The sequence below is a fragment of the Panthera pardus genome, unplaced genomic scaffold (genome assembly GCF_024362965.1).
Source record: "Panthera pardus isolate Hobbes unplaced genomic scaffold, ASM2436296v1 HiC_scaffold_8, whole genome shotgun sequence".
Taxonomy (NCBI): Eukaryota; Metazoa; Chordata; class Mammalia; order Carnivora; family Felidae; genus Panthera; species Panthera pardus.
Genome location: NW_026527013.1, coordinates 112,395,519 through 112,422,280, shown reverse-complemented (window position 1 = coordinate 112,422,280; position 26,762 = coordinate 112,395,519). Strand labels below are relative to the sequence as shown.

The 26,762-nt window shown below is 34.4% G+C and overlaps 1 protein-coding gene across 1 annotated transcript in view; it reads right to left on the bottom strand.

Annotated features, from left to right (window-relative positions):
* ITGB8 (integrin subunit beta 8) overlaps positions 1-26,762 on the bottom strand; it is an 84,260-nt gene that overhangs the window by 24,145 nt on the left and 33,353 nt on the right. Inside the window, exons 4-7 of the mRNA XM_019443564.2 lie at positions 13,422-13,668; positions 11,926-12,091; positions 11,169-11,327; positions 842-937 (exon numbers count right to left, since the gene is read on the bottom strand). Of these exons, the coding sequence (XP_019299109.1) occupies positions 842-937; positions 11,169-11,327; positions 11,926-12,091; positions 13,422-13,668 (668 nt within the window). The remainder of the gene's footprint in view (positions 1-841; positions 938-11,168; positions 11,328-11,925; positions 12,092-13,421; positions 13,669-26,762) is intronic.

The following is a 26,762-nucleotide window of genomic DNA, read 5'->3' as shown; positions in this document are numbered from 1 at the left end:
TCTCCCTCTCTCTCTGCCCTTCCCCCACTCATGCTCTCAAAAAAACTAAACATTAAATTTTTTTTACAAAAGAAATAAGTAAAGGACAGTGAGAGTGGAAAGAAGAGGCAGAGATAACAAAGGAGATGGAGATCCAGTGAACAGACACGTGCAATGAAAATCAAGGAGTCACATCATGAAAATGAAGAAAAGAGAGTTTTCTGGAAAAAAGAACCTAAAAGACTGTGAAAAGAATATGACAGCAGGGTCACAGAAGCAATTTTTTGTTGGGGGTGGGTCCCACAATGCTGCCAGAGTGACATGGTTTTGCCAAACATCTGTTCTGTTTGTGGGTCTGATCTGGCCTGAAGGATTGTGGACAAAACCAAGATTCTTCTTCCATAGGAAAGCTCTAACTGGATCAGCCACTTCAGTGACTCCTCTTGTTCCTTTGTTGGAGGCCTAGACCAAATCTAGGTATGTTGTTACCAGTGAAAACTAAGCTGATGTTCCCCAACCTAATCTATTATAAGAATATGCCCAGGGATTGAATAGAAGCAGGAATCCATACATGAAAGGTGCAGTTGGAATGTGAACCACTTTTTACCTGATAAAAGTCTTCTCCATTAATGTCACAGTAACACACTAAGTATCAGTGCCCACACTTGGTTCTAAGTGTTGTAAACAAAGAATTTATACATAAATGTTTACTTAAGACACTGTGTAGTATACATGAGCTACTACTTTATAAAATTCAGATAGTAAAAAGTATAATAACTCCAGACTCCTTACCTGGGGACCCAAGAAGTATTCTAACTACCAATGCAAACATTTTAGTTTTTATATTTTGGAATTCACGCACCTTATACCAATGAAACTGTTTTCCTTGAACGGCAAAGATGACATTAATGTTGTTGTCTATTAACTTCTCAGAAAGTTGGCCTAGTGAGGGATGTTCCTGAAAAAGATAATGAAAAAAAGAAGGGATTGAAATTTATTAGCTCAATCCCATACATACCCAAACATCTATTATGAGGAAAACCATATGACTGACATAAAAATATATTGTGTTGGGAAGGATTAAGATTTTATTAGAGATGTTTAAATTTAAAAAAAATAAGATCAATATCAACATATTAAGGATATTTTCTAGATAAAAGCCCTATATAAACCTGTAAGTCAGAAAAATGAAGAAGGTTAAATCAACATTATGCAAAGTGTGTTCAGCACCTCTTTAGATTAACTTTGGTCTCACAGTGTTATCACTAAAAGATAATGTACTATTCAGAAATAGAGACATATTAGTGACAGTCACATTCTGAAATTTAGTAACAAGTGCTGAAATACAAATATATGCATGTATAAACATAAATACATGTATAATTGATATATAACATAGTACAAAAGCAGAAAACCTTGCACTCAAATCCCAGGTTGTCACTTTATGGTACAAATTCTATCTCAAGTCCATCCTCTGTAACATGTCAGTGGTCTCTGCCTTCCATGATTGCAAGCAAGATTAAAAAGATACCAATTGCATGTGATCTATTTAGTTCAGCTTCTTACATATGATAGGTACTCAAAACTAATAGCAGTTATGATTTTTTATTTCCAGCAGCTTGTACAAGAGGTATTCAGATCTCTCAGCTTATCAGTACACTTAACCTTTTCATCATGTGATATATGATAAATCTGTTTTACTTTGATAAATAAAACTTGTGCTGAGCTATACTTATTCTTGTGTTAGTGAGAAAGCTGGGGAAGAGTAGGAGAAAGGGTATACAATTTAGTAAATATGAGAAATCTGCCAACTATCGAATGGTATCTAAAGTTATACAGTTAGACATAGTACTTTATTTTTTCTTTATATAAATGGTCTTCCAGAAATTAAAGTGATGATCTCAAATAACAACTTCATAACTAGACAGTTCTTAGAGGGATGATGTCAAACTTCACCTGCAGTGGTCTTCACCTGTTCGTTGGTACTTAGTTGCATTAGCTAAGTTGCAACTAAGGATCATGTGGCTGAACCTAATACATATCATGTGATTCAAATTCAAATTCCTCTGTAGTTTTTACTCCTCCTTTCACCTTCCAATGCTAATTGTGTTTTCTTTAAGAGGAGATTTTGCTAAACCATCTTGGTTAACATTTCTGTGCTTTGGCAAACTATGTGAACTTAGTAAAAGAATTTGACCAGTTTCTCTTATAGCCTAAGCTGATACCCACATATTAAACTTTCATACATAGATATAAGATAACAGCCTTGTTGTTAAAAATACTATCACTAACATGCTATGATCTGAATATTTGTGTCCTCCTCTCCAAATTCATACATTGAAATCCTAACCCCTAAGGTGATAGTGTTAAGAAGTGGGCCTTTGGGAGATGATTGGATCATGAAGGTGGTGGAGTCCTCATGAATGGGATTAGTCCTATTATAAAAGAGGGCCATAGGATGCCTGGGGGACTCAGTCTTTTGGGCATCTGACTCTTGATTTTGGCTCAGGTCATGATCTCATGGTTGTGAGATAGAGCATGGCACTCGCTTAGGATTCTCTTTGTTCCCCTCTATCCCTCCCCAGCTCACACATGTGCCCTCTCTCTCAAAATAAATAAACTTAAAAAAAAAAAAGAAAGAAAAAGAGGGTCATTGGAGACCCTTCCACCATGTGAGGTGGTGAAAACATTACAGATAGAAGGTGTCATGTATGAACTAGGAAAGGGTCTCTCACCAGATCCCAGAATCTGCCAGTGCCTTGATCTTAGATCCCAACCTTCTAGAACTGTGAGGAATAAATTTTTATTGTTTACAAGTCACCCAGTTTATGGTGTTTTGTTACAGCAGACAGAATGGACTAAGATAATAACCATAACAAATACATCTCATTTCTATATAACCTATTATTGTGGTAAAAAAACAAATCAAATTTACATGAACTTCATTTAAATGTGATATGAAACTAATTTATGAAGAGGTTTAAGAAGTATTACCACATGGATTTGCATCAGAAAAAATTCTTCGCAGAGCAATTCTTAAGAATATAATTGTAAACTAATAGAAAAACAATTCCCAAAATATAAGTTCTGCTAGATAAATTCTTATGCCTTGTTGATACTATGTATACTCTTAAAATACATTTCTGACAATTTCCATAATGCTAGTGAATTAAAGAGAACAAGTCCAGGAAGGAAACAACAAATCTATTTGTATTGGGAATATATTTTTTAATGGTAACAACTACTTTTGAAATAGTTTCACTTTGACAAAAAATAACCAGTTTGCCAAGCATTCCCCCTTAGTTTTTGAAACCATTCATATTTTAAGGATAATTTAATCCATATGTTTTTAACCAGTTTATACTTAACTCACATAAAATCAATATTTAAAGAACAGTTCCAAATGTAAGCAGCTTTTGGAGCCTTCTTAATCTTTTTTCCCTTTTCAAAAACAGGAAGTCACATTGACCAAAAGTACACAAAATTTAAATCTAGAAGGTTCTAGCTTGGTCAGAAGCTCATTAAGAGGTCAGTTGGATTTTAAGTTTAAAAGACACATTTTTTTGAACCCTACAAAGAAATCTGTTTTAAAAGAAAATTCCAGCTACTTCGAGGTAGATTTGTTAAAATTACAAATGTTTAACAGATGTTTAAATAAACCACTGTTGACAGGAGAACTGTGGATTAATGGCCGCTTTTGAAGCCCCTTCCCCTTTCCTCCATGAAGCATATTATCTTTTAAATATTTTATCTTTTCTGTCTTGTATTTCACTAACAGAACACTCCCTCTCAGCCAGATGTCCAATTCTGGTGACGTCAGTGCTCCTCATCTCTAACTCCCCCTCTGTCCAACCCATTACATATTGTTTCTCTAAACTCTGAAAATAATTAATAGAGATAACAGGCATTTCAGGGGCAAAAGGGAAAAGGGAAAGCAATGTGCCAAGACAGCTGCTAAGTAATTAAGGGCAAAAGGATTCCTTTCACATTTTTCTTCTTCACCAACACCTTCGCTGTGACTTGTGGAAAATAACTTATAAATGTCAGAAGGAAAGAGGAGGTAAGAAAGATTCATTGGGAGCAATTCCAGTTAAAGAGATAGTTGTGTAGAAGTGTATGGGAGAATTTTAATAATGTGCATAAATAGTGACGAAAAAGAGAAGTGTTTAAGATTCTTTTCATAAAACTGAACTTGATGGTAAAAATTTTTATAAGCTAATAGAGAATTTGCAGTAGTGAATATCATCATAAGATGAAAAAAGACCAATGTCTTGTTAAATAAAGTACGCAATTATCTGGATTATATTTTTACAGTTCACGTTTTAGAAGAAAGAGATAAAATGAAAGTACTCTGATAGCAGAGATTTATTTAGAGATAAAGACTTTAAATTATGTGTTGTCAATCTCCATCTCTGGCAATAGCCTATTTTCCATTTGCATAGTTGCACAGTAGTAATCACATAGACCAGGGTTTCTTATCAGTGGCTCTATTGACATTTTGGGCTATGTATTCCGTGTTGTGGGTGTACTGGTGTCCTGTGTACTGTGGGTATTTAGCAACATCCCTGGCCTCTACCTACTAGATGTCAGTATCTCCTGCCTTCCCCAGTTGTTTGTAACAACCAAAATGTCTCTGGAGATTGACATGTCCTCTGGAGGGCAAAATCACTCCAGTTGAGAACCGTACCAAGAGCAGGGGCTCTGGAAACAGACCACCTGGGCTTTAATTCCTGGTTTTGCATTTACTAGCTATGTGATGCTGGATAACTGTTGTAACTTTTCTGTGATCCAGTTTCCATATCTATGAAACAGGTATGAATATTAGTACCTACCCTTCATAGTTACAGTGGGGATTACGTGAGTTAATATGTATAAAGGCTTTTACTTACCATTCTGTAATTATTAAATTCAGATTAATGGTGAATAGGAACTCATGTCCTGATGTGACACTTCATGGCATTTACTGTAGGCACTACTATATATAAGGCTGTGTGACCACAGACTAATTCCTGATCCCTATAGTGCCCCCATTTTCTTATTTATAAAATGGAGGCACTAGCAATATCTATCTCACTATGATGTTGGGTGATGTTATATAACGTAATGTGACAAGTACCATAGGACTTAATAAAAGATAGCTTTCAAGAAAATACTGCTTAGTAAAAGCCATTTGGAGGACATTACTAAAGGTTAGATAGTGGGCTATGCTTGGATAAGCTATGCTTCATTTGCTTCATTGGTTTTGCCTTTGTACCTGGCCCCTCAAATGTTTGAATTTGTGGCTCCTGGCAAACACACTATCATTGTAATCATGCTATCCCAATTACTGAAGGAGGGGGATGGACTGATAACTTTTGTAAGCTTTTCAATGAAGAGTGGTAATAAAAATTTTCTGCTTAAATATGATTGAACTGAAACATATCATTTAATTGGAACATTCTATTTCATAAATATTTTCATCACATTTTATTTTTATTGTGCCACTTTTGCAAACCATTATATTTTTCAGAGCTCATTTTCAAAGCCATTATAAAAGCAGTGCCAGACTACTCTAAGCCTAACCCAGGTGTTTCTGTGTGCAGCCTTTGCTTTCAATTTAAAAGAAAAAAAAAAACTAAATATTGTTTGCAGAGATCATTCTCTGGCTATTTTTCTTTGAGCATGAGAAACATTCAGATTAGATCTATTCTAAAGTTATTATTGAAGTCATTATTGTTCTTATGGCATTTATAATTTAAAAGTTAAGAGAGCAGTAAGCTGAACAGAGGCATTTTGTTAGTTTTAAAAGTTTTAACACTATTTAAAAAAAACTCAACTGCACGTGGACTTAAAACAGGATATAAAATTTTCTAGGTGCATTCTGCCCAGGTGACATTTCCTTTACTTTCCTGATTTTGCATATTCATAAAGCCCAAAGGTGCTAAAAAACTTTAAACTGGTCTTATCTCTTTAATTGATTTTAGAAGTTATAGTTTTAGGTAGTTTTAAACACAGAGAAAAAAGTAAGAAATAAGGTGAAAAGTATTATTACATGCTTTAGTGGAGCCATATTAGAATTACTGTTATTATTATTCCCATAATTACAAATCGGTAATTTCCCTGCGACTAAATAGATACTAATGCTCTTAAAAGGATGGTTTTGGTTTAGACAGTCTCTCCATTTTACTTTAAATAGTTATTGTGCTGTTATGCCTCAGTCTGTGACAAAAGGTAGAAGATTAGGGGTTATTCTAGATTTATTTTTCATTAGAAACAGCATTCAGTATCATGCAAAATCAGGACTATTGTATAAACTTAGGCTTGGAAAGTATATTTTTAGGTGTTCAAAACATTTAGAATAATTATTTTGGGAAGACTTCAGGGTTGAATATGCTTAAAACTATTTTTTAAATGACTCCTAATTTAGGTTTCTTTCAGTGTCACCAAAATTACTCACATTCATTGGTCTTCTGAAAAGCAGTCAGTACTCAGTATGAAGACTATGGTATAGGGGGCAAGCTAGAGATCTGAGAATCAAGTACCCAGAGCAAGATATTTGCCCTCCCTCTCCACTTCATTGTGGATGGGTATATGATGCTTACTCTGTTGGGTTGATTCGGAGATTTAATGAGCTAAGGTATGTGGAGGGTCCAGCAGATAGATCATAGAGCTTAGGGTTGGGGGTAATAAATGGAGGCAGTCAGCATAAGCACAGCAATGGATTCTGCTATTAGACAGCATAGGTGTGGATCTTGACTGATATTTGTAGTACCTCAGTGACCTTGCATAAATTAACTTGAGGTCTCTAAGTTTCAGCTTCCTTGTTTATAAAATGGGTTGAAGAGATATGAATGAGATAGCATAAACAATATGCTCAACAATGTGCCAGCATAAAATAAGTGCTCAATGAATTAGCATTTTTATTGATATGTGTCTGAGACAAAGAAGATGAGAAGCAGAAAAAGGGAAACATTTAACACTTTCTGAGGTTATTTCTAAGTTACTTCTTAGTCACAGAGCAGCAAAAATAAGTAAAAAGTCTCTTTACTAAAAGATTAATATTGTCTCCTTACATGGAATGCTATATAATAGCATTAATTATAAATGACGCTCTCAGACATTTGAAAATGTCAGAAATAGCCCTGTCAGAAAAATAGGAACACAAATAAATATAATAACTTTAACTTTTGTTAACTCAACAAAGTTATAGATTAAATTAGTCAAGCATCTTGTCAGGCTCCCTATCTTCAGCAGCAGCTCTGGAAAAACTGAATATAATTCCAAGTAGTTGAGATACATGGAGGAAAAAAAAGCCTTCCTAACTGGCTTACTATAAGTGAATAACATGTTAAATAAAGTTACATGAGAAATCACAAGCAGAATATTGACCGTTTTCACCCATAAAGAAGCAAAACTCTTTAGTAATGCCTAATATGCCTTCTGCAGTTCAGCTTCTGTCCTCTAAGATGGTGACCAGTTCAGCAGTGAGTATATCCAATTGAGGCTTCAGGGGAGGGAATGAACTATGAATCCTGAAGCAAGGGGATTCTGAGGAGTTATGTGATAGGAAAGATGAAGAATCCCTGAACCATAATAAGATGAGACAAAAAAAGAAAAAAAAAAGGCTGGATAGAAAAAGAAACACCAAATCTAAGCTACTAAATACATTTAGGACTATGGTAGGATTTTTGCCAATTTGCATATCTCCATCCAGAACAGACAGTCATAACAACCTTTAAAAATCCACGAATAAGGAAGGGTTCATTGCATGGCTGGTGTGCCTCTTCCAACTTTTGCTCCTCAGCTCCCTTTCACTGTTACTGTAGACCTTGGTGTTATTCTTGGCCACTGCCAAGCATGGGGTGAATACTGTAAGGAAGTCTCTGAGGGAGGCTGAGAATCATCCTGGAGGAGCTGGGTGGAGAAACAGGTTGAAATTCTAGACCCAGTATTAATAACTTTCTTCTATACCATTAATGATTTTTATACTAATACCTACTATTTTAGAAAGAATGCCATATTTTAAACAGCCATTATTACTGGATAAATTATAAAACTATATTACTCAAGTTTTCATTCTGGAATTAGAGAAAAAGCAGTGGAAAATGTAATTTATTCAATAGTATGATATTATTTTCCAATATCCATATACTAATTTTAATAATGTGTAAATAGAAACTATTTTTAATTCTGTCTTCTTTATTCATGTAAGCCAAATTATGTGCTTTATGTCTTTCATAAGTAAGACTGCAACCAGGAAATTAGATCAGAAATTACACCAAGGACTTCACTGCTGTATTTCTTGTACTTTTCCCTTGAGACACTGTGGCAAAGAATACAGATTTTAATTTAAGATTGAACTGGACTGAGCTACTTGAGCCCCACCTCTGCTACTTATTAAAACTTCTTAGCTGTCTGTCCTTAGTCAACTTACTTAAGTACTTCTACCCTCAGTTTTTCTGTTTGTTAAAAAAAAAAAGGCTAATTATGACTACTCTACAGTTGCTGTAAAGATAAATTCAATGCTGTATGCAGTGTTTGCTATAGTGGTTTCAGTTAATAAATACCCCAAACATGGTAGTTGTTGTTATTTTGGAAGTCACATTGACCCTCATGAAATAGCTATGTGTACAAGTAGCAGAACTCTGGCCCATGTTATTTAATCATATAAAAGGTCTTTTATCAGTTATTTCCTTTTATAAATAAAACAACCAGAGTCTTAGACCAAGAAGCCCAGATACCATTCAACATTGCTGGTGTTGGCCGCAGGAGGTAGAGCCAGTAAGTGAAGTGTTTAATTGCTTGTCTAACTTATACCTTTTTAATTTCCTCTATAATGGCCAAATAGGAGAGAGATGGAGATCATTTTAAAATAAGCAGGTAAATCTGCTTAGAGTCAGGTTCAGGGTAGCTTTGGATATAGGAAGGTTCAGAGCAGTAGCACATCTTGCAGATATAAATGCATAGTCGAGGGATCAATCAATATGCTTCAACTTCTTTTGTTTTAGGGCAGTGTCCCTGGAAATGAAGGGAATGAGAATTCTTAGGAAGAAGATCCCTTAAAACAAAGACCTGGGATAAATGAGATAAATATATTCTTCTAAGGTATTAACAAACACACTGCTCCTTGGTTTACTCAATATACATCAGTGACATGTGGAAGTTTCATTCTGTTAAGTAGGTGGAACAAAGTTCAAGAAGGCAAATGCAGTTGATGACAGATTATCCAAATTCCTGATGTCATAAGAGCCCAAACACGGTGCAAAATTCCACCAGAATTATAATTAATTTCCATAAGGTTATATGGCATGTATATGTCTAAAATTATGAGAGCATTTCTTTGCCTTAAGGAATCTTTCCAAGATGGACAGCAGCACCCTCTAAATATAATTATAAAGACATGACTTCAGTGACTTGGCAAAAATTCAAAAGGATAATGCAATGCAATTTGAGAATAATGTGATTATTATTTTTTCTTTAAAAAAATGCTTCTCCTTGGCTCACAATAGAATAGTTACTCTTGTCTCCTCCTCCACTCCCTGGTAAATAATTAGAACTCTATCTCAGATTTAAAAGGTTAAATAGAAGGAAGGAAAGATAAGAAATGACTAAATTAAAATGGGTGGGTCTACCAAAGTGAAATGTGACTGAATAGAAGAGAATTAGAAAAGGGAAAGACATTATTGGAATAATTCCAAATCCCCAATTTTAAAATTCAAACTCTAGTTACCTTTTAAAATCTTTAAATTTTGAGGCTGCTATCGAGGGCTAAACCAACCAAGGGATGAACTTATTCTATGCAGTAATATTTGCTCCTCTAGATATTTAGTAAGTCTGGTAAGATGCTCCAGATTAACTAAATTTAAACTATTTAAATTTGACTCATGGGAACCACACAAATTTCTACATAACTTATATGCTTCTAATATTGAAATTCCCAAAGTGTGTTTGAGGATGAGGTGCCTTGGAGCACTACGGTACACTTACCAGAGCGCCTTGGAATATCTTTAAATTTCAAGGTGATAATTTGACATCTGTCAGGTAGCCATGAACTACTAGCTGGAGGTAGTTTGTGTTTTTAAGATTACATTTGGCTTTGTTCCTTTAGATGATATCGTATCTTTCAAAACTGGGCAGCATGAAAATCAATGTGGAACAGGAAATGAGGGTGGTGATGTCTAGTCTGATTCTGAGGCTTGGCAGATTTCTATTCTTAAGTTCATTACTACGAATGACATAAATATACACACATGTATTTTTTGATGATTCATGTATATTATTTTTAATTGGCTACTATGTTCTTAGGACATAAATAGTTAAGTTTTTTGGATCTAACTACTTAATGAACAGAACTGTCGGATTTTTTTTCCTATAAAACCAGGGGAAAAAAATATGTAGACACTGGGATACCAAGATCTGAGTAAGTTGGAAGCTCTGTTCTAACATTGTGTATAAATAAGTTTGCATCAGAAATAAATGATGCTTCATACAGTTGATTTTCCACATGTAGAGTAGCTAATGCTGGGAAAGATGTGGTTCTAGGAGATTGTATTAAGTATATGATTCAGAGCTGAAGCTAATCCTCAGGAAGCAATCCAGTTATCCACTGATTTAAAAAAAGATCCCCTAAATATAGATAAGCTTCAGAGGGAAGGTGTGAGGTCCAGAATATTGAAAGCCAACCTTGTTTTATTCCTTTTTTTCTTAGTCTGTATTTAGTTCTCCCTATTATACTGTGAGGATTCTTCAGGCCAAATACACTTTTCTTACCAATCCTTAATATTGTTTTTAGATACCCACTATGCAGATCCAGTTGTTTTTAATATAAAGCAAAAAGTGTATACATATATATGTATACACAGACACACACACACACACACACACACACACACATACACACACACACACACATACATATACACACGTTTCCTTTTAATGTTATTTAATTCCATACACAGTAAGCTCCTATATCACTTTCATTTTACATATCAGAGACTCAGCTACTAGATGTTGTTAAAGTGTTTTAGTCTTAATATATCAATCAGCATTTACCGATTGCATTATTACATAACTTTTCTCTCATGGTGTATCCTAACTCTGGATCATGCCCATTCAGGTAATTTCTTGGTACAAGAACAGGTGAATTGTCAATTTAAACCTATATCTTGGCCAAAAGAATCATAACTACTAAGAATCTATTGCTATGTTACCATGCTTGTAGATCTGACGTAGATGTTGTTTTTCAGATGGCAGTTTCCGTCATTTGGCACCACTATGCCTGCCAATTTGCTATCAAGAGCAAGATGAGATGTCTGATCTGTCATCACCAGCAGCAATCTTTTAGCTTCTTTTCGCCATCCAATATGACTCTTAAAATAAACATGTAATTAGATCTTGTACCATACCATAGATCTGTACTGTGGTCTCGATCTCAAGAAATGTAAAGTTGGGAATTTAACAAACATTAAGTCAGGCTAGAATGATGTGTGTAAATACAATGCTGTTTCCTAAATAGCACTACCTTTTATTTGTATACCCTCTATTTTACCATAGCCATTTGACTGCACATCTCACAGCTAGAGATTTCTGGCACTCCCCCAGAGGAAGAACAAGCCAGGGCTACAAAGTGCAGAGCACCAACACAATGTGAGTAGGAAAACAGGCTATTTCGGGCTCTTCTTTGGAAAGTGGTAAGTGAAAAAGAGTAGCCCTTTTGGAAAGGATTTTCCAAGTGTGTAAGTTATTCTTTCCCTTTTATATTTTCCTATTTATTCCCTATTATTCCCTCTCCCAATTTAGCCCCTCTGTCCTGAACACATACCAAAATGAATAACACTGGTGACAAGTAAGAGTCAGAAGAATGTATTCTTCTATATTATGTTCTGACTCTATACACCAAAGAGGAAAAAAAAATATTAAATTCTTGGGGAATTTTGTATCTGAGCAAAATGATATGAAACTTCTTACCTCACAGACAGCTGCCTGAAGCATGGCATCAAAACCTCCTTCAGGTGTATCTATATTTCCGGAGATCTTTTGTCTGTGAACTGCTTTTTCAAACTCAGTAATGTTCTCTGTCAAAGATAGTACATGGATGTATCCATGGGGAGGCATACAGTCTAAATTGTAGTCGCTGTGTAAAAAAAGAAGAAATGCAAATTCTATTTTGCTATGCTTCATTCAAAGATCCAAAATACTACTCACAGTAAAAATGTGTGGTTTGGTGTAAAAAAAGAACATAGAATAATTTTTTTGCCAAGGAACTTTTATTAGAGAAAAGCAGTACTTTATAAAATCACAGAAAAGTTCAATACTGTTGGATGTTTCTTTGCAAGTAGGAAATAGGAATATAATGGTTTGGTATCCAAAAACTAAAGACTAAACGTGTTCAATATAGGACACCTACAGAGCTTTTGTTATGCTAATATGCATGGCTAGTTTTTAAGAGGAGATAAGAATTTGCAGTGCTTTCCTATCATATTTGACCATGGAATAGTTGAAAAACACTTTTTGGGAAATGTTTTTTTAGGAACTTAGTGAAAACATTATACCATTGTTTGATATTTAAAATATTATGCTAGTTTTTAAAGTGATAATTGGGGTGAAAGTATCAATGAATCATGAAAGTTTATTAAAATTGTTTTGAGAATCCCATGATGTCCCCCAAAGTGCGAACAATTTCTCAGGCACATGCACGTTCAGGAGAAGGTGCACACAGCTCCATGAGGAGATGCATCCATTACAACAGTTAGCAGAGTTGTTTGGGCAGATTAGAGTGTACACTCTAAAGTGATCTGGGCAGATTATGGAAATAGGAAAGATGTTAAAATGAAATGTTATATTAACGAAGAACTGAACACATTTCTCTCTCAGCACTCGACAGGATAATTAGGATACTGTGTGAGAAACTTTTATTTTTAAGGTTAGTTCTTGTTTCATAGTGGAGCATATGCTATTTAGAATCAGAGTTTCAAAATGATAAGAAAAGAGGCTCTTTCAGCAGAGCTTTCTTTGAAGTCACATCTTAAACAACAAAATTACAAACCTAGTCACAACACAGTAAAGGAAAGACAGTGGCAGTACTGGCAATATAAGCACTTTAAATTTGACCAACCTTCATTTAACAAATTTGGAGCAATCAAAAAGGACAAAAACAGAATTCTCAAACAGGTATTGCTATACATAGTAGCCTGAATATTGGGGTTTTGTCTAAAATTACTAATATTATTTGTAGGGTTTTTTTGTGATAAAACTGAATCATATTTGAAAAAACATAAAACAAGAAGTCCCAAGTTATAAGCTCATAAGTTTTCGGATAAAAACATACTTCCTCTCCAAATATTTTCATTTCTCACTTAATAAAACAAATATAAAATTTAGTAAGTCATTTATATAAAAACAAATAGATTTTCTAAGAAAAAAATTAATTTGGCATTGTGAAATTCACATCAAGCTCTAGATACCTGCATTGATTATGAATCCTTTCTGGGTGGATGCTAATGTATGGTGAAACTGTTTTATCAACATATGAGCCAAATCCAAGGCGGAAGTCACGGGAGAAATATGACATTTTTCTAGATAAATCATTTCCAACGGAATTTAATTTTTCAATATTATTATGCATTGATGCTGAGACATCAACCAGGTAATAAAGATCCACAGGGTATTTCTTCAGAGGATGAATTTTCAGCATAAAATTAGCTTCCGCTTCTAGTTCAAAGAAACACAAACGTCATATAATATTCATTTTAAACATTTCAGGATAAGCTCTCAATGAATCGGTTATATTTTATATACAGAACAACTACCACAAATTTGTACATAATGAATGAAGTTAGGAACATCCTGGAATAATTTTAAAACAGTTTGAAAACTTCATCAATTTATTTGTTTCCAGCTTCTACAATGGATTTGTCACAATTCTGTAGTGCAGAGATAATAATATATGGGCCAGTATAAATGCAATAGGAAATATATTGCCACATGAACCTGTGTTTCCCTTAGTATCTAGGAAAGCATAGCACAGTATAGCAAGTAGCATTCTGTCTCAAGAGTAGGTGGCTGTATTGGTTTGAAAGTGGCTTTTGGTTTGAGGGAAACTAGAAAGGCATCTTAAGAAAAGTTACCTCTCACTGTATGCAGATGCAAATTTATCCCTTTGGGTTAAGGCATATTTACATATGAGATGTGAAAACTCTAGTACTTAGCAGTATGTTAACCTATTCAAAATAAGTAGTATGTCATTATGAATTAGATAATGAGATTCTTCCCGACAGTTAATCGTGAGAAGGAACGAGACAGTGATCTAAAGAATGGTACCCAGCAGTGCCCCACTGGGCACCTGGGCAATGTAGGGAACACAATTTGTCTAATGCATAGTGGATACTTGATAAACATATGTTGAGGAGGGATCATGGAGGCCAAGGAACTAGATGAGAGGAGAGGGTCACCATGAGGAGAAATGTGGGAGCTTCCCAACAACTGTCTGCAGTGCAATTTTATTTAATTCTCTATCCATTATCATTTGCTACAAGGACCTGTATCATTGTATATAAGGATATAGTACTCTATGGAGTTGGTAGTTCTGTAATTATTTTTAACTTATTTTTATTTATTATTTACTTATTTTATTTGAGTATAGTTGACACACAATGTTACATTAGTTTTAGGTGTACAACTTAGTGATTTGTCAAGTTTTTATGTTATGCTGTGTAGCTACCATCCGTACTGTTACATTGTTATTACAGTATTGACTGTATTCCTTATGCTGTGCCTTTTATTCCCATGACTTACTCATCCCATAATTGGAAGCCTGTAAGTATATGGTAAAAAGTCGTCAATTTAAATACAGGTAATTTGTGAATTTACATTTTTTTTTTTAATTTTTTTTTTCAACGTTTTTAATTTATTTTTGGGACAGAGAGAGACAGAGCATGAACGGGGGAGGGGCAGAGAGAGAGGGAGACACAGAATCGGAAACAGGCTCCAGGCTCCGAGCCATCAGCCCAGAGCCTGACGCGGGGCTCGAACTCACGGACCGCGAGATCGTGACCTGGCTGAAGTCGGACGCTTAACCGACTGCGCCACCCAGGCGCCCCGTGAATTTACATTTTTAAACAATAAAGTAAGTGCTTTGTAAGTCATTAAGTATCAGTGGAGAATAATTTGAGCAGAAAATTTTTTTAACCAATTTGTAAATACAATAGGTAGCCTGATCTACCTATCAAAAGAATCCTCTAATTTATCAAATCATATTTTCAGAAGTAGCAATAATTTCTTGCAAATTATTTTATAAGTCAGATGTTTTCAAGTCAGTTACAGAATGTATTCAAAATAATAAGGTTTTTCTGGCATGTAATAATAATGATGGGAGAAATTACTCATTACTAATTTGCCTGCATATTCTGGAAATCCCTTTACTGTAACACTCTTATTTTGGGTCCAAGCTTTTGGGAGGAGAATTTGGCATGTGAAGGCCACCGATCCCACTCCCTCACTCCTTCCCTTTAGGAGCTGGGCTGCCTCCAAAGAGCGTATATTCAGCTCTGCTTTCCCAATGTCTAGCGAGAATGCCTGTCCCTGTGGAAATGTCTTGCTCTTTGGATGGAGAGGTTCAATTCAGGAGAATGACAGAAATCTAGACAGAGCCAAGTTGATAAGAAATAGAAATGGAACATAATTGGGGAGTGTGGTTCATGTGGTTTAATGTGTGGATCAGCTTCTTCCTTTTTTTTTTTTATTTTTTACCAGTTGTGTAATTGTTTTTTAACTGTTGACTTGGGTATAAGCTGAAGACCTTAGGCACTGACCACATGGTATTTTCATCTTGGTGATCATTACAGTTTATTGTGTCTCTGTCTAAAGATGAAAGTCTGTGTGTTTTCATGGAGTTATTGAATAATGCCCTAGATATTTAGTGTATTGTGCAGGTTGTTATAAAGTTGGTTCGTTATCTTAGCCAACAGAATCTGCAAAGGCATAGTTCCTTAGAGGACTAAGATATTAGGGGAGGTCCAACCAAATGTTAGCCATACAAGAGCTCTCAGCATACAGTAGCTGCTCTTAGCCTTGCAAGCAAATCGTGGTCTCACTGGCCTCAGAGAAGATGGCTGTATAGAAGCCTTGCCAAATGGTCAGGGCTGGAGGGTTTAGGCTTCTCTAGCTTGATTTTGAAGTATATAGACCTCAGCTTGGGCTGAGGCCTCAGTAAGACAAGTTTCTAATAAAGGGGAAAAGAGACTCTTCCCACGCACAGGCTTTTTAGTCATTGCTGGAGAAAACAAACATTACCCCTTTTAAACTGCAAGGCATTTGAGGTTCCTGTAAGGTTCTAGTTGTCAGCTCAAGTAGGCAGCCCTAAATAGACTAATCCCAAATTTAAGTATTTAAGTATGTTAAGGAGGAGACTGAAGGGGCCATGCTTGGATTATTGTTTTTCCCATAAGCTTGAGATATTTCCATATATGCTTTCTAGCTGGGTTTTGGCTTCATTTATATAGGAGGAAGAAACATTCTCTTGGAGGTAGTAGAAATACCTTTTCATGGGGACATGGATACTGTGTCCCCATATAAAATCTCCGCTCAGTTCATACTGGGGTGCCACCAACACAGGGCTCAAAAGACAGATGACATTAGAAATTTTGAATATAATGGATGAGAAAGAAACACATGTAAAAATAAGATTTGGTATCTGTGATCATCTTTGGTTTGAGGTTATCAATGTAGGCAGTAATGTCATAAATGCTACTCTGAGAGAGGTGGGTTCTTTTAGTGGCTAAGAGCTACTAAGTAACATAATCTACATAAAATATTTACTGCAGTATTTGGTACAATGTAAATATATATATATATATGTGTATATATACACACACACATTAGTAATTATCATTAATACTATTACTAAATTATAAGCCTCATTAGGGTAAAAACTATTCATTTATCTCTGAAGCCTCTGGATTTGGTACATGCATAGGCACTCATAGATGTGTTTAACTAAACTACACTGAAGCACATTTTGATACAGCATTTCAAAAGGTCCACATATTTACCTTCCTGAGATGCTAGTATCTATGACTTCTTTCCCACAGAGGAGGAAAGAATATCATCTGGCCCCAAATGTTTATGCTACTACTTATATTATTTCCAAGAAAGTTTCATTCTTACACCTTTTGAGATTCTAAAAGCTCAGATCCTTTCTTCTGTCAATTAACTTCAAAGGGAAGAAGTGAGTCTGTGACATAGAATAAGAAATAGGACTTGGGGGAAAGCTGAGACCTACTTAGAGCTATTGCCAGTATTGGTGTTAATAGTTCAAAGAATGAAAAGTAGTGAGAATGAGTTTTAAATCACTCAAATAATGGTGTTAACATCTCGGAAGATTTGGCTGAAACAACCATGATGGGACATTAAGAAAAGATAACTAAAAACGTTCTACATAAGATGAAATTGAAAAACTATAAGAAAATGTGGAAAACTAGCAGGAAGAAAGAAGAGCCAATTTCTTGTACTTGGGTGGGGGAAGAAGGCCCCAGAATGAGATGGGTTTGAAACATCAAGGCACAGACTCCAGCACGTTTCTGAATTTCTGTGGGGGATAAAATAAGGGATTGTGCCAAGGGGTAGAGGGGAAAAGAATGAATGACTTCTATATTTTTTATGGTTAATTTTTTTTAATTTAAGAATACCTGAAAAATCTTATATTTTAAATTAAGCTACACTAAATTAAAGGGATTTTTTTTTACAATACAAAAATAAATTAATGTTGAAACATTTTCTTAAGTTAGTGAGGTATAGATTATACTTATCCTTATCATATACATTATATTACTTCTGAAGTAGAATTAGAGGATTTCTTTCTCTCTCCTACCTTCCTAAAGATTTCATTTCAGTGTTCTTAGGGAACATCAAGTAGGATCAGTAGCTTCTGTTACTATTTTTCCATAAGATTGATAGGTAAAAATAAAAAAAAAAGTATAGTTTAAGAAGTAAAAAGTAAAAGAAAGTGTCACTTTTAAATTTTTAAAATTTTAAAGATTCAATAATATATATTACATATATTAAATATACAATAGAATCCTAACATTGTTTAAAAAGTTTAGTTAGTATATGATATAATAGAAGTATTCATGAAAAAAATTTTAGATTCTTAATAGATGCTACATTGAACATAATGAATTTTATAAGATAAGAATAAGTGATTATAAATAAATCAAATCAATATCAATATTAAGGGATAAATTCATTTTACACTTAGGTATGCATTATATGTGTCATGGTAGAGAGGACTTTCATATCATGAGGAGTGATGTTTCTATATATCTGGAGTTGGTAAAGTGTAGCTTTATATGTTATGCTTCAAAGCTGGCATGTCAGGGTGCATGGGTGGCTCAGTCAGTTAAGCATCCAACTCTTGATTTTGGCTCAGGTCATGATCCCAGAGACATGGGATTGAGCCCTGAGTTGGGTCTGCGCTGACAGCACAGAGCCTGCTTGGGATTCTCTTTCCCACTCCCTCTGCTTCTCCCCTGAGCTCTCTCCCAAAATAAATAAATGAACTTAAAACAAAACAAAACAAAACAACTGGTGCCATGTGCATTTATTTTAAAGGTTATTTCTGCACTGTCAGCACAGAGCCCAATGTGGGAATCAATCTCATGAACTGTGAGATCATGACCTAAGCTGAAATCAAGAGTCTGATGTTTAACTGACTAAAGCACCCAGGTGCCCCATCATATGCATTTTTTAGATGAACTTATTAAATGTAATTTAATAACTACTTGTTGTATATGTATATTATAATACAGAGTTCTGTCATAGCTATGTTGGAAAGATGGCTTACACCCATTAGACAGTTACACTAATTTGCATACAGAAATCCAAATAGTAGTGGGAAACTAAACAGAATCAAGCCCCATAGTGATTGACATAGACATTAAGCATGTCTCTTTTCACTCTTCTACTCCCCATACTGCCTTCAGTGACCTTAGTTAAGAACTCACGTTGAGGTCTCCCACATCTTTATCCAACCTGTACCTCCTGCTGAACTTCAGCTTCAAATACAGTAAGTCACTACCTCAAATTAAGATGTCTCAGTTTGAACTCAGTACCAACCTTCCACAGAAGGCAGCCATACCTCTCACCTTGTTACTTAAGCCACAGCTCCAGTGTCTCCTTGCTCATCAATCACCAACCCCTGGGCATGCTAATGAGAGACATTGTCTCTCATGCCTGTCCATTTTTCTCCTGCCTCATCACCATTACTATCATTGTTTATCTATAGCACTGAAACTGTTACCCACCTTCTGAACTGTTAATTTTTAGTCTCAGGAAGAATCAACCACCATTATATATACAAAAAGGAACAAACTAAATTTAAATTCATTTAAATGTATATATTTAAGTGTAACACAATAATAGAAAAAAAATTCACCTTATAATTTTCAAATCCCGAGTATTTAAAACAGAGAAAGACATTTTGAGAGGATATAGTCATATTTATTTGAGGCAAATAATATATGATAAGCTTCATGTATAAGCTACTGAAAATTAATGTTCAGTTAGAAAAACAGGAAAATTTGTATGAAAGGCAAATCACACACACACAAAAAGAACTAAAGATGGTTAAAATAAGCTTAGGAAAAATGTTGCAGCTTTTTAATTCTAGGATAAAGGGAAAAGAAAACAGCTAACAGACGAGTTACATGTAAAAATTTAAGAGATTAAAAAGAATGAAAAGGCAAGGTTGACTCTGAAAGCCTTAACTGGACATCCATTTTTCTTATAAATAACCTGATAATATACATTGGGAACCTAAATAAATTTAGGTAAATCTATTTATAAGAATTTATCCTATATGAATATTCTATTTTATACAAAGATACATGCATAATGAGTATCACTGAAGATTTGCTTTAAAAACCTTCATTCAAATTGGATTGGGATTGTCTTATTTATTGATTCATTTGGATTTGTTACATTTATAGAGTATGTTTATAGAAAACTGCCATTGCTGTAATATTGTCTTCCTTTTTTTTTAATTTAAATTTTAGTTAACTTACAGGGCAATATTAGTTTGAGAAGTAGAATGCAGTGCACCCAGTGCTCATCACAAGTGCTCTCCTTAGTAGCCATCACCCATCTAGCCCATCTCCCAGCCACTTCCCTCCATGAAACCACAGTTTGTTCTCTATCATTAGGAGTCTCTTGTGGTTTGTTTCCCTCTATTCTCTCTGCCCCCCATATGTTCATCTGTTTGTTTCTTAAATTCCACATAGGAATGAAATCATATGGAATTTGTCCTTCTTGATTGACTTATTTCGTTTAGCGTAACACATTCTAGCTCTATCCACATCCTTGCAAATGGGAAGATTTTATTCTTTTTGATGGCTGAGTAATATTCCTCCCTCTCTCTCTCTCCCTCTCTCTCTCTATATATATATTTACCACCACATCTTCTTTATCCATTCATCAGTCAATGGACATTTGGGTTTTCTCCATAGTTTGGTTATTGTTGATAATGTTGCTATAAACATTGGGGTTTGAGTACTGCTTCAAATCTATATTTTTGTATTTTGGGGGTAAATACCTAATAGTGCAATTGCTAGACTGTAAGTTTGTTCTATATCTGGTTTTTTGAGGAACCTCCATACTGCTCTCCAGAGTGGCTGTACCACTTTGCATTCCTACCAACAGTGTAAGAGGGTTCCCCTTTCTCCACACCCTCACCAACACCTGTTGTTTCTTGTGTTGTTAATTTTAGCCTTTCTGAAAGGTGTAGATAGTATCTCATTGTGATTTTGATTTGTATTTCTCTGATGATGAGTGATGTTAAGCATCTTTTCATGTATCTGTTGGCCATTTCTTTGGAAAAGTGTCTATTCATGTCTTTTGCACAGTTCTTAACTGGATTATTTGTTTTTTGGGTGTTGAGTTTGTTAAGTTCTTTATAGATTTTGGATGCGAACCCTTTTTCAGACATATCATTTGCAAATATCTTCTCCCGTTCAATAGGCTTCCTTTTAGTTTTGTTCACTGTTTCCTTCGCTGTGCAGAATTTTTTTTCTTGCTGAAGTCCCAATAGTTCATGTTTGCTTTTGTTTCCCTTGCCTTCAGCAATGTGCCTAATAAGAAGTAGCTCTGGCTGATGTCAAAGTGGTTGCTGCCTGTGTTCTCCTGTAAGATTTTGATGGCTTCTCGTCTCACATTTAAGTCTTTCATCGATTTAATTTTTGAGTATGGTGTAAGAAAGTGATCCAATTTCATTCTTCTGCATGTTGCCCTCTAGTTTTCCCAACACCATTTGTTGAAGAGACTCTTTTTTCCATTGGATGTTCTTTCCTGCTTTGTTGAAGATGAGTTGACCATGTAGTTGTGGGTCCACTTCTGGGTTTTCTTCTTTGCTCCATTGATCTATGTATCTGTTTTTGTGCCAGTACTATACTGTTTTGATGACTATTACTTTGTATTATAGCTTGAAATCTGGAATAGTGATGCCTCCAGTTTTGTTTTTCTTTTTTAGGATTGCTTTGGTTATTCAGGGTCTTTTGTGGTTCCATACAAATTTTAGGATTGTTTGTTCTAGCTCTGTGAAAAATGCTGCTAGTATTTTGATAGTGATTGTATTTAATGTGTAGATTGATTTGAGTAGTACAGACATTTTAACAATGTTTGTTCTTCCAATCCATGAGCATGAAATGCTTTCCATTTCTTTATGTACTCTTCAATTTCTTTCATAAGTGTTCTTGTAGTTTTCGGAGTACAAATCTTTTATCTTTTTAGCTAGGTTTATTTCTGGGTATCTTATTGTTTTTGGTACATTTGCAAATGGGATCTATTCCTTGATTTCTTTTTCTGCTGCTTCTTTATTGGTGTATAGAAATGCAACAGGTTTCTGCATGTTGATTTTATATCCTGCAGCTTTGCTCAATTCATGTATTAGTTCTAGCAAATTTTTGGTTTCAGGTTTTCTACATAGAGTTATCATGTCATCTGCAAATAGTGAAAGTTTGACTTTTCCCTGGTGGATTTGGATACTTTTATTTCTTTTTGTTGTCTGATTGCAAAGGTTACAACTTCCAGTACTGTATTAAATAGTAGTGGTGAGAGTGGACATCCCTGTCTTGTTCCTGACCATAGGGGAAAGGATCTGTTTTTCCCATTGTGGATGATATTAGCTGTGGGTCTTTAGTATATGGCCTTTATGACGTTGAGGTATGTTTCATCTATCCCTACTTTGTTTAGGGTTTATATCAAGAACACTTACTATATTTTGTCAAATACTTTTTCTGCATCTATTGACAGGATCATATGGTTCTTATCCTTTCTTTTATTAATGTGATGTATCACCTTGACTGATTTGTGAATATTGAACTAGTCCTGCAGCCCAGGAATAAATCCCTCTTGATCATGGTGAATAATTATTTTAATGTACTGTTGAATTCATTTTGCTAGTATCTTGTTGAGAATTTTTGCATCCTTATTCATTTTGGCCTATAAGTCTCCTTTTTAGTGGAGTCTTTGTCTGGTTTTGGAATCAAGGTAATGGTGGCTTCATAGAATGGGTTTGGAGGTTTCCTTTCTATTTCTATCTTTTGAAACATTATGAGAAGAATAGGTATTAACTCTTCTTTAAAAGTCTGGTAGAATTCCCTTGGGAAGCCATTTGGCCCTGGACTCTTGTTTGTTGAGAGATTTTTTTATTACTGAATCATTCTCATTTTTTAGTTATGGTTCTGTTCCAGTTTTTCTGTTTCTTCCAGTTTTCATTTTTGGTAGTTTGTGAGTATTTGGGAATTTGTCCATTTCTTCTACATTTTCCAGTTTGTTGGCATGTAATTTTTCAAAGTATTCTAATTGTATTTCTGTGGTGTTGGTTGTGATCTCTCCTCTTTCATTTGTGATTTTATCTATTTGGGTTCTTTCTCTTTCATTTTGATAAGTCTTTCCAGGGGTTTATTAATTTTGTTTATTTTTTCAAAGAACCAGCTCTTAGTTTCATTGATCTGTTCTGTTGTGTTTTTTTTTCCTTCTATATCATTTATTTCTGCTCTGATCTTTATTATTCCCCTTCCTCTGCTGGCTTTCGACTTTATTTGATAGTTTTTTGTTTTTATTTTTGTCTGTTTTTCTAGTTTTACATAGCCTAAGGTTAGGCTATGTATTTGGGACATTTCTGGAAAATTTTGGTTTCAGGTTTTCTACATAGAGTATCATGTCATCTGAATTGCAATATACTTCCCTCTTAGGACTGCCTTTGCTGCATTCCAAAGGGTTTAGACTGTCGTATTTTCATTTTCATTGGCTTCCATGTATTTTTTTTTTATTTCTTCTTTAATTTCCTGGTTAACTCATTCATTCTTTAGTAGATGTTCTTTAACCTCATATATTTGAGGGCTTTCCAAATTTTTCTGGTGGTCGACTTCAAATTTTATAGTGCTGTGATCTGAAAACATGCATGGTATGATCTCTGTCTTTTTGTACTTGTTGAGGGTTGATTTATGACACAGTGTGCGATCTATTCTGGAGAATGTTCCATGTGCACTCAAGAAGAATGTGTATTCTGCTTTAGATGAAATGTTCTGAATATATTTGTTAAGTCCATTCGTTAAGTCCAGTGTGTTATTCAAAGCCATTGCTTCCTTGTTGATTTTCTACTTCAATGTTCTATCCATTGCTGTGAGTGGGGTGTTAAAGTCCCACACTATTATTGGATTATTATCAGTGTGTTTATGTTTGTTATTAATTGGTTTATATATTTGGTTTCCTTCAAGTTGGGGGCATAAATATTTACAACTGTTAGATCTTCTTGATGGATAGACCGTGAATTACAATATAATGCCTTTCTTCATCTCTTGTTACAGTCTTTTGTTTTAAAATCTAGTTTGTCGGATATAAGTATGGCTACTCCAGCTTTCTGTTGATGTCCATTAGCATGACAGATGGTTCTCCATCCCCTCACTTTGAATCTGCAGGTGTCTTTAGGTCTAAAATGAGTCTCTTACAGGCAGCATAAAGACAGATCTTCTTTTTTTAACTATTCTGATACCCTATGTCTTTTGATTGGAGCATTTAATCCATTTTCATTCAGAGTAAGTATTGAAATATATGAATTTAGTACCATTGTGTTACCTATGGAGTTGATATTTCTGGTGATGCTCTATGGTCCTTTCTAGTCTTTGTTGCTTTTTTTTTTTCCTCCACTCAGAGTTCCCCTTAAAATTTATCGTAGTTCTGGTTTAGTGGTCACAAACTCTTTTAGTTTTTGTTTGTCTGGGACCTTTTTATTTCTCCTATTCTGAATGATGGCCTTGCTGGATAGAGTGTTCTTGGCTGCATATTTTTTCACATTCTGCACACTGAATATCTTTTGCAACTCCTTTCTGGCCTGCCATGTTTCTGTGGACGGATCTGTTGCAAACCTGATCTGTCTTCCCCTGTAGGTTAAGGGCTTTTTTTTTCCCCCTTGCTGCTTTCAGGATTCTTTCCTTGTCTGTGTATTTTGTGAATTTGACTATGATATGTATTAGAGATAATGAGCTTTTGTTGCATTTAATGAGAGTTCTCTGTGCTTCTTGACTTTTGATGTCTGTCACCCTCCCCAAATTACAGAAGGTTTCAGCAATAATTTACTCACATAAACTTTTGCCCCTTTTTCTCTCTTTTTGTCTTCTGGGATTCCTGTGATACAAATGTTATTACATTTTAATAAATCACTGAGTTTCCTAAGTCTGTCTTCATGATCCCTGATCTTTGCTTCCCTCTTGTTTGAGCTTCATTATTTTGCATAATTTTATCTTCTCTATTGTTCTCTCACTCCTCTGCCTTATCCATCCTCATTTTTATGGCCTCCATTTGGGTTTGCATCTTGGTTATAGTATTTTTAATTTTGGCCTGACTAGATTTTAGTTCTTTTATCTCTGCAGGAAGGGACTCTCTGGTGTCTTCTATGCTTTTTTCAACCCCAGCTACTATCCTTAAAATCATTGTTTTAAATTCTAGTTCTGACACCTTACTTACATTTGCATTGATTAAATCTCTGGTCATAATTTCTTCCTGTTCTTTCTTTTGAGGGGAATTCCTCCATCTTGTCATTTTGGAGGAAGAAACAACAACAGTAATAATAGAATGAAATAAAAATTAAAAAATTAAAAATAATTCCTTAGGTCCTAGATCCTAGGTGTGTTTTGGTTTGCTTGTTAAGAGAAGCTGCCACGTTCTTTCTCTCAAATTACGAAGATTGTTCTGTTAATCCTCAGATCAATTTCCTAGGTATCCAAAATGTTTTGATGTTGATCTAGCTGTGTTCAAGAGAAGAGAGAAGCCCAGGATCCCCTTACTACTCTGGCATCTTAACTCTTTCTGCCATAATATTGTCTTCCTAATCAGCAACATAAAATTCTTCTGCATTTATTCATATCTTCTAGGTAGCACAGTGGATCTTATACATTTTCTTTTTAAAGTTTATCCCTAGACAGTTTGTGTTTTAGGTTGCTGCTAGGAATTTATCCTTTTTTAAATTATATTTAATATTATGTAAGAAATCCATTGATTTGAATATTTTAAAAAACCTGCCATTTAATTAATTAATTAATGTGCATATTTATATATTTATTTTAATATGCATACCTTATTTATATAACAAAGGCTGAGGTATTTTTTTTTATTCATTTTTTTTTTAAGTAAACTCTAGGTCCAAGGTGGAGCTCAAACTCATGGCCCTGATCAAGAGTTGAATGCTTTGTGGACTGAGCCAGCTAGGTGCCCCTATTTTTTGTTTTCTATTTTAAAAATTATTTTTGGTTGATTTGCTTGGATTTATGAGATAGACATATGATGATAATTTTGCTTTATCTTCTAAAAATATTTATAACTCATATTTGGTTTTCTTGTCTAACTGCTTTTACATAAAACTTCCAGAAGGATTTTAATATATATTAAGGAACTATTCTTAAATTTTTATTTTGGCAGAATAGACACTAAATTTTATTGTATAATTTTTCAGCATCTGTTGAGATAACAAAACATGTATTTTTTCCTTTTGGCATTGTTTTTCTTATCACATATGGTTTAATGTGATTTCCTAATATGTTAAGGGTTTAATACTAGGGTTATGCTAACCTTGTACAAACTGAGTAGCTTCTAGGGCTTTTCTAAAACTAATGGAAGAGTTTATGTAGTACAGGGATAATGCATTTCCTAATGTTTGGGTGAACATTAAATCATTTATTCTGAAGAAAACATTTAGACCTAATGTGAGTATTTTATAATTTTATAATGTTATTAATTTCTTTGATCTTTTATTAGGTTTCTTAGGGCTCACTCCTTCTTGAGTCAATATTAGTCATGCATATGTTCCTTAAAATTACCTATATTATTAAGATTTATACATTTTACCACAGATTTTTGTGATTAATTTTTTCTTAATGGCTTTTTTCCCTTAATATTTGTTTCTCTGGCTATGATCTATATAACTGGGTTATTTACTTCTTTTCTTCTTTTCTTAATTAGCTATGCCAGCAATTTGTCTATTTATTGGACTTTAAAAAGAACTAGCTCTTGGATTTATACATTCATTTTCTTTTTTTATTTCTCTTTTTCATTTTGTTAATTTTTTTTCTTAACTTATTAATTCCTTCCCCTTGTTTTCCTTATGGCCTTTTTTTACTCCTGTATCTTAATTTGGATGCTTAGTTAATTTTTGTTCATTCTTCTTTAATAATAAAAGTATTTAAAGATCTTAATTTTTCTGGGAGCAACTTTATTCACATCCCATGTATTTTTTTTAATTTTTTTTTTACATTTATTTT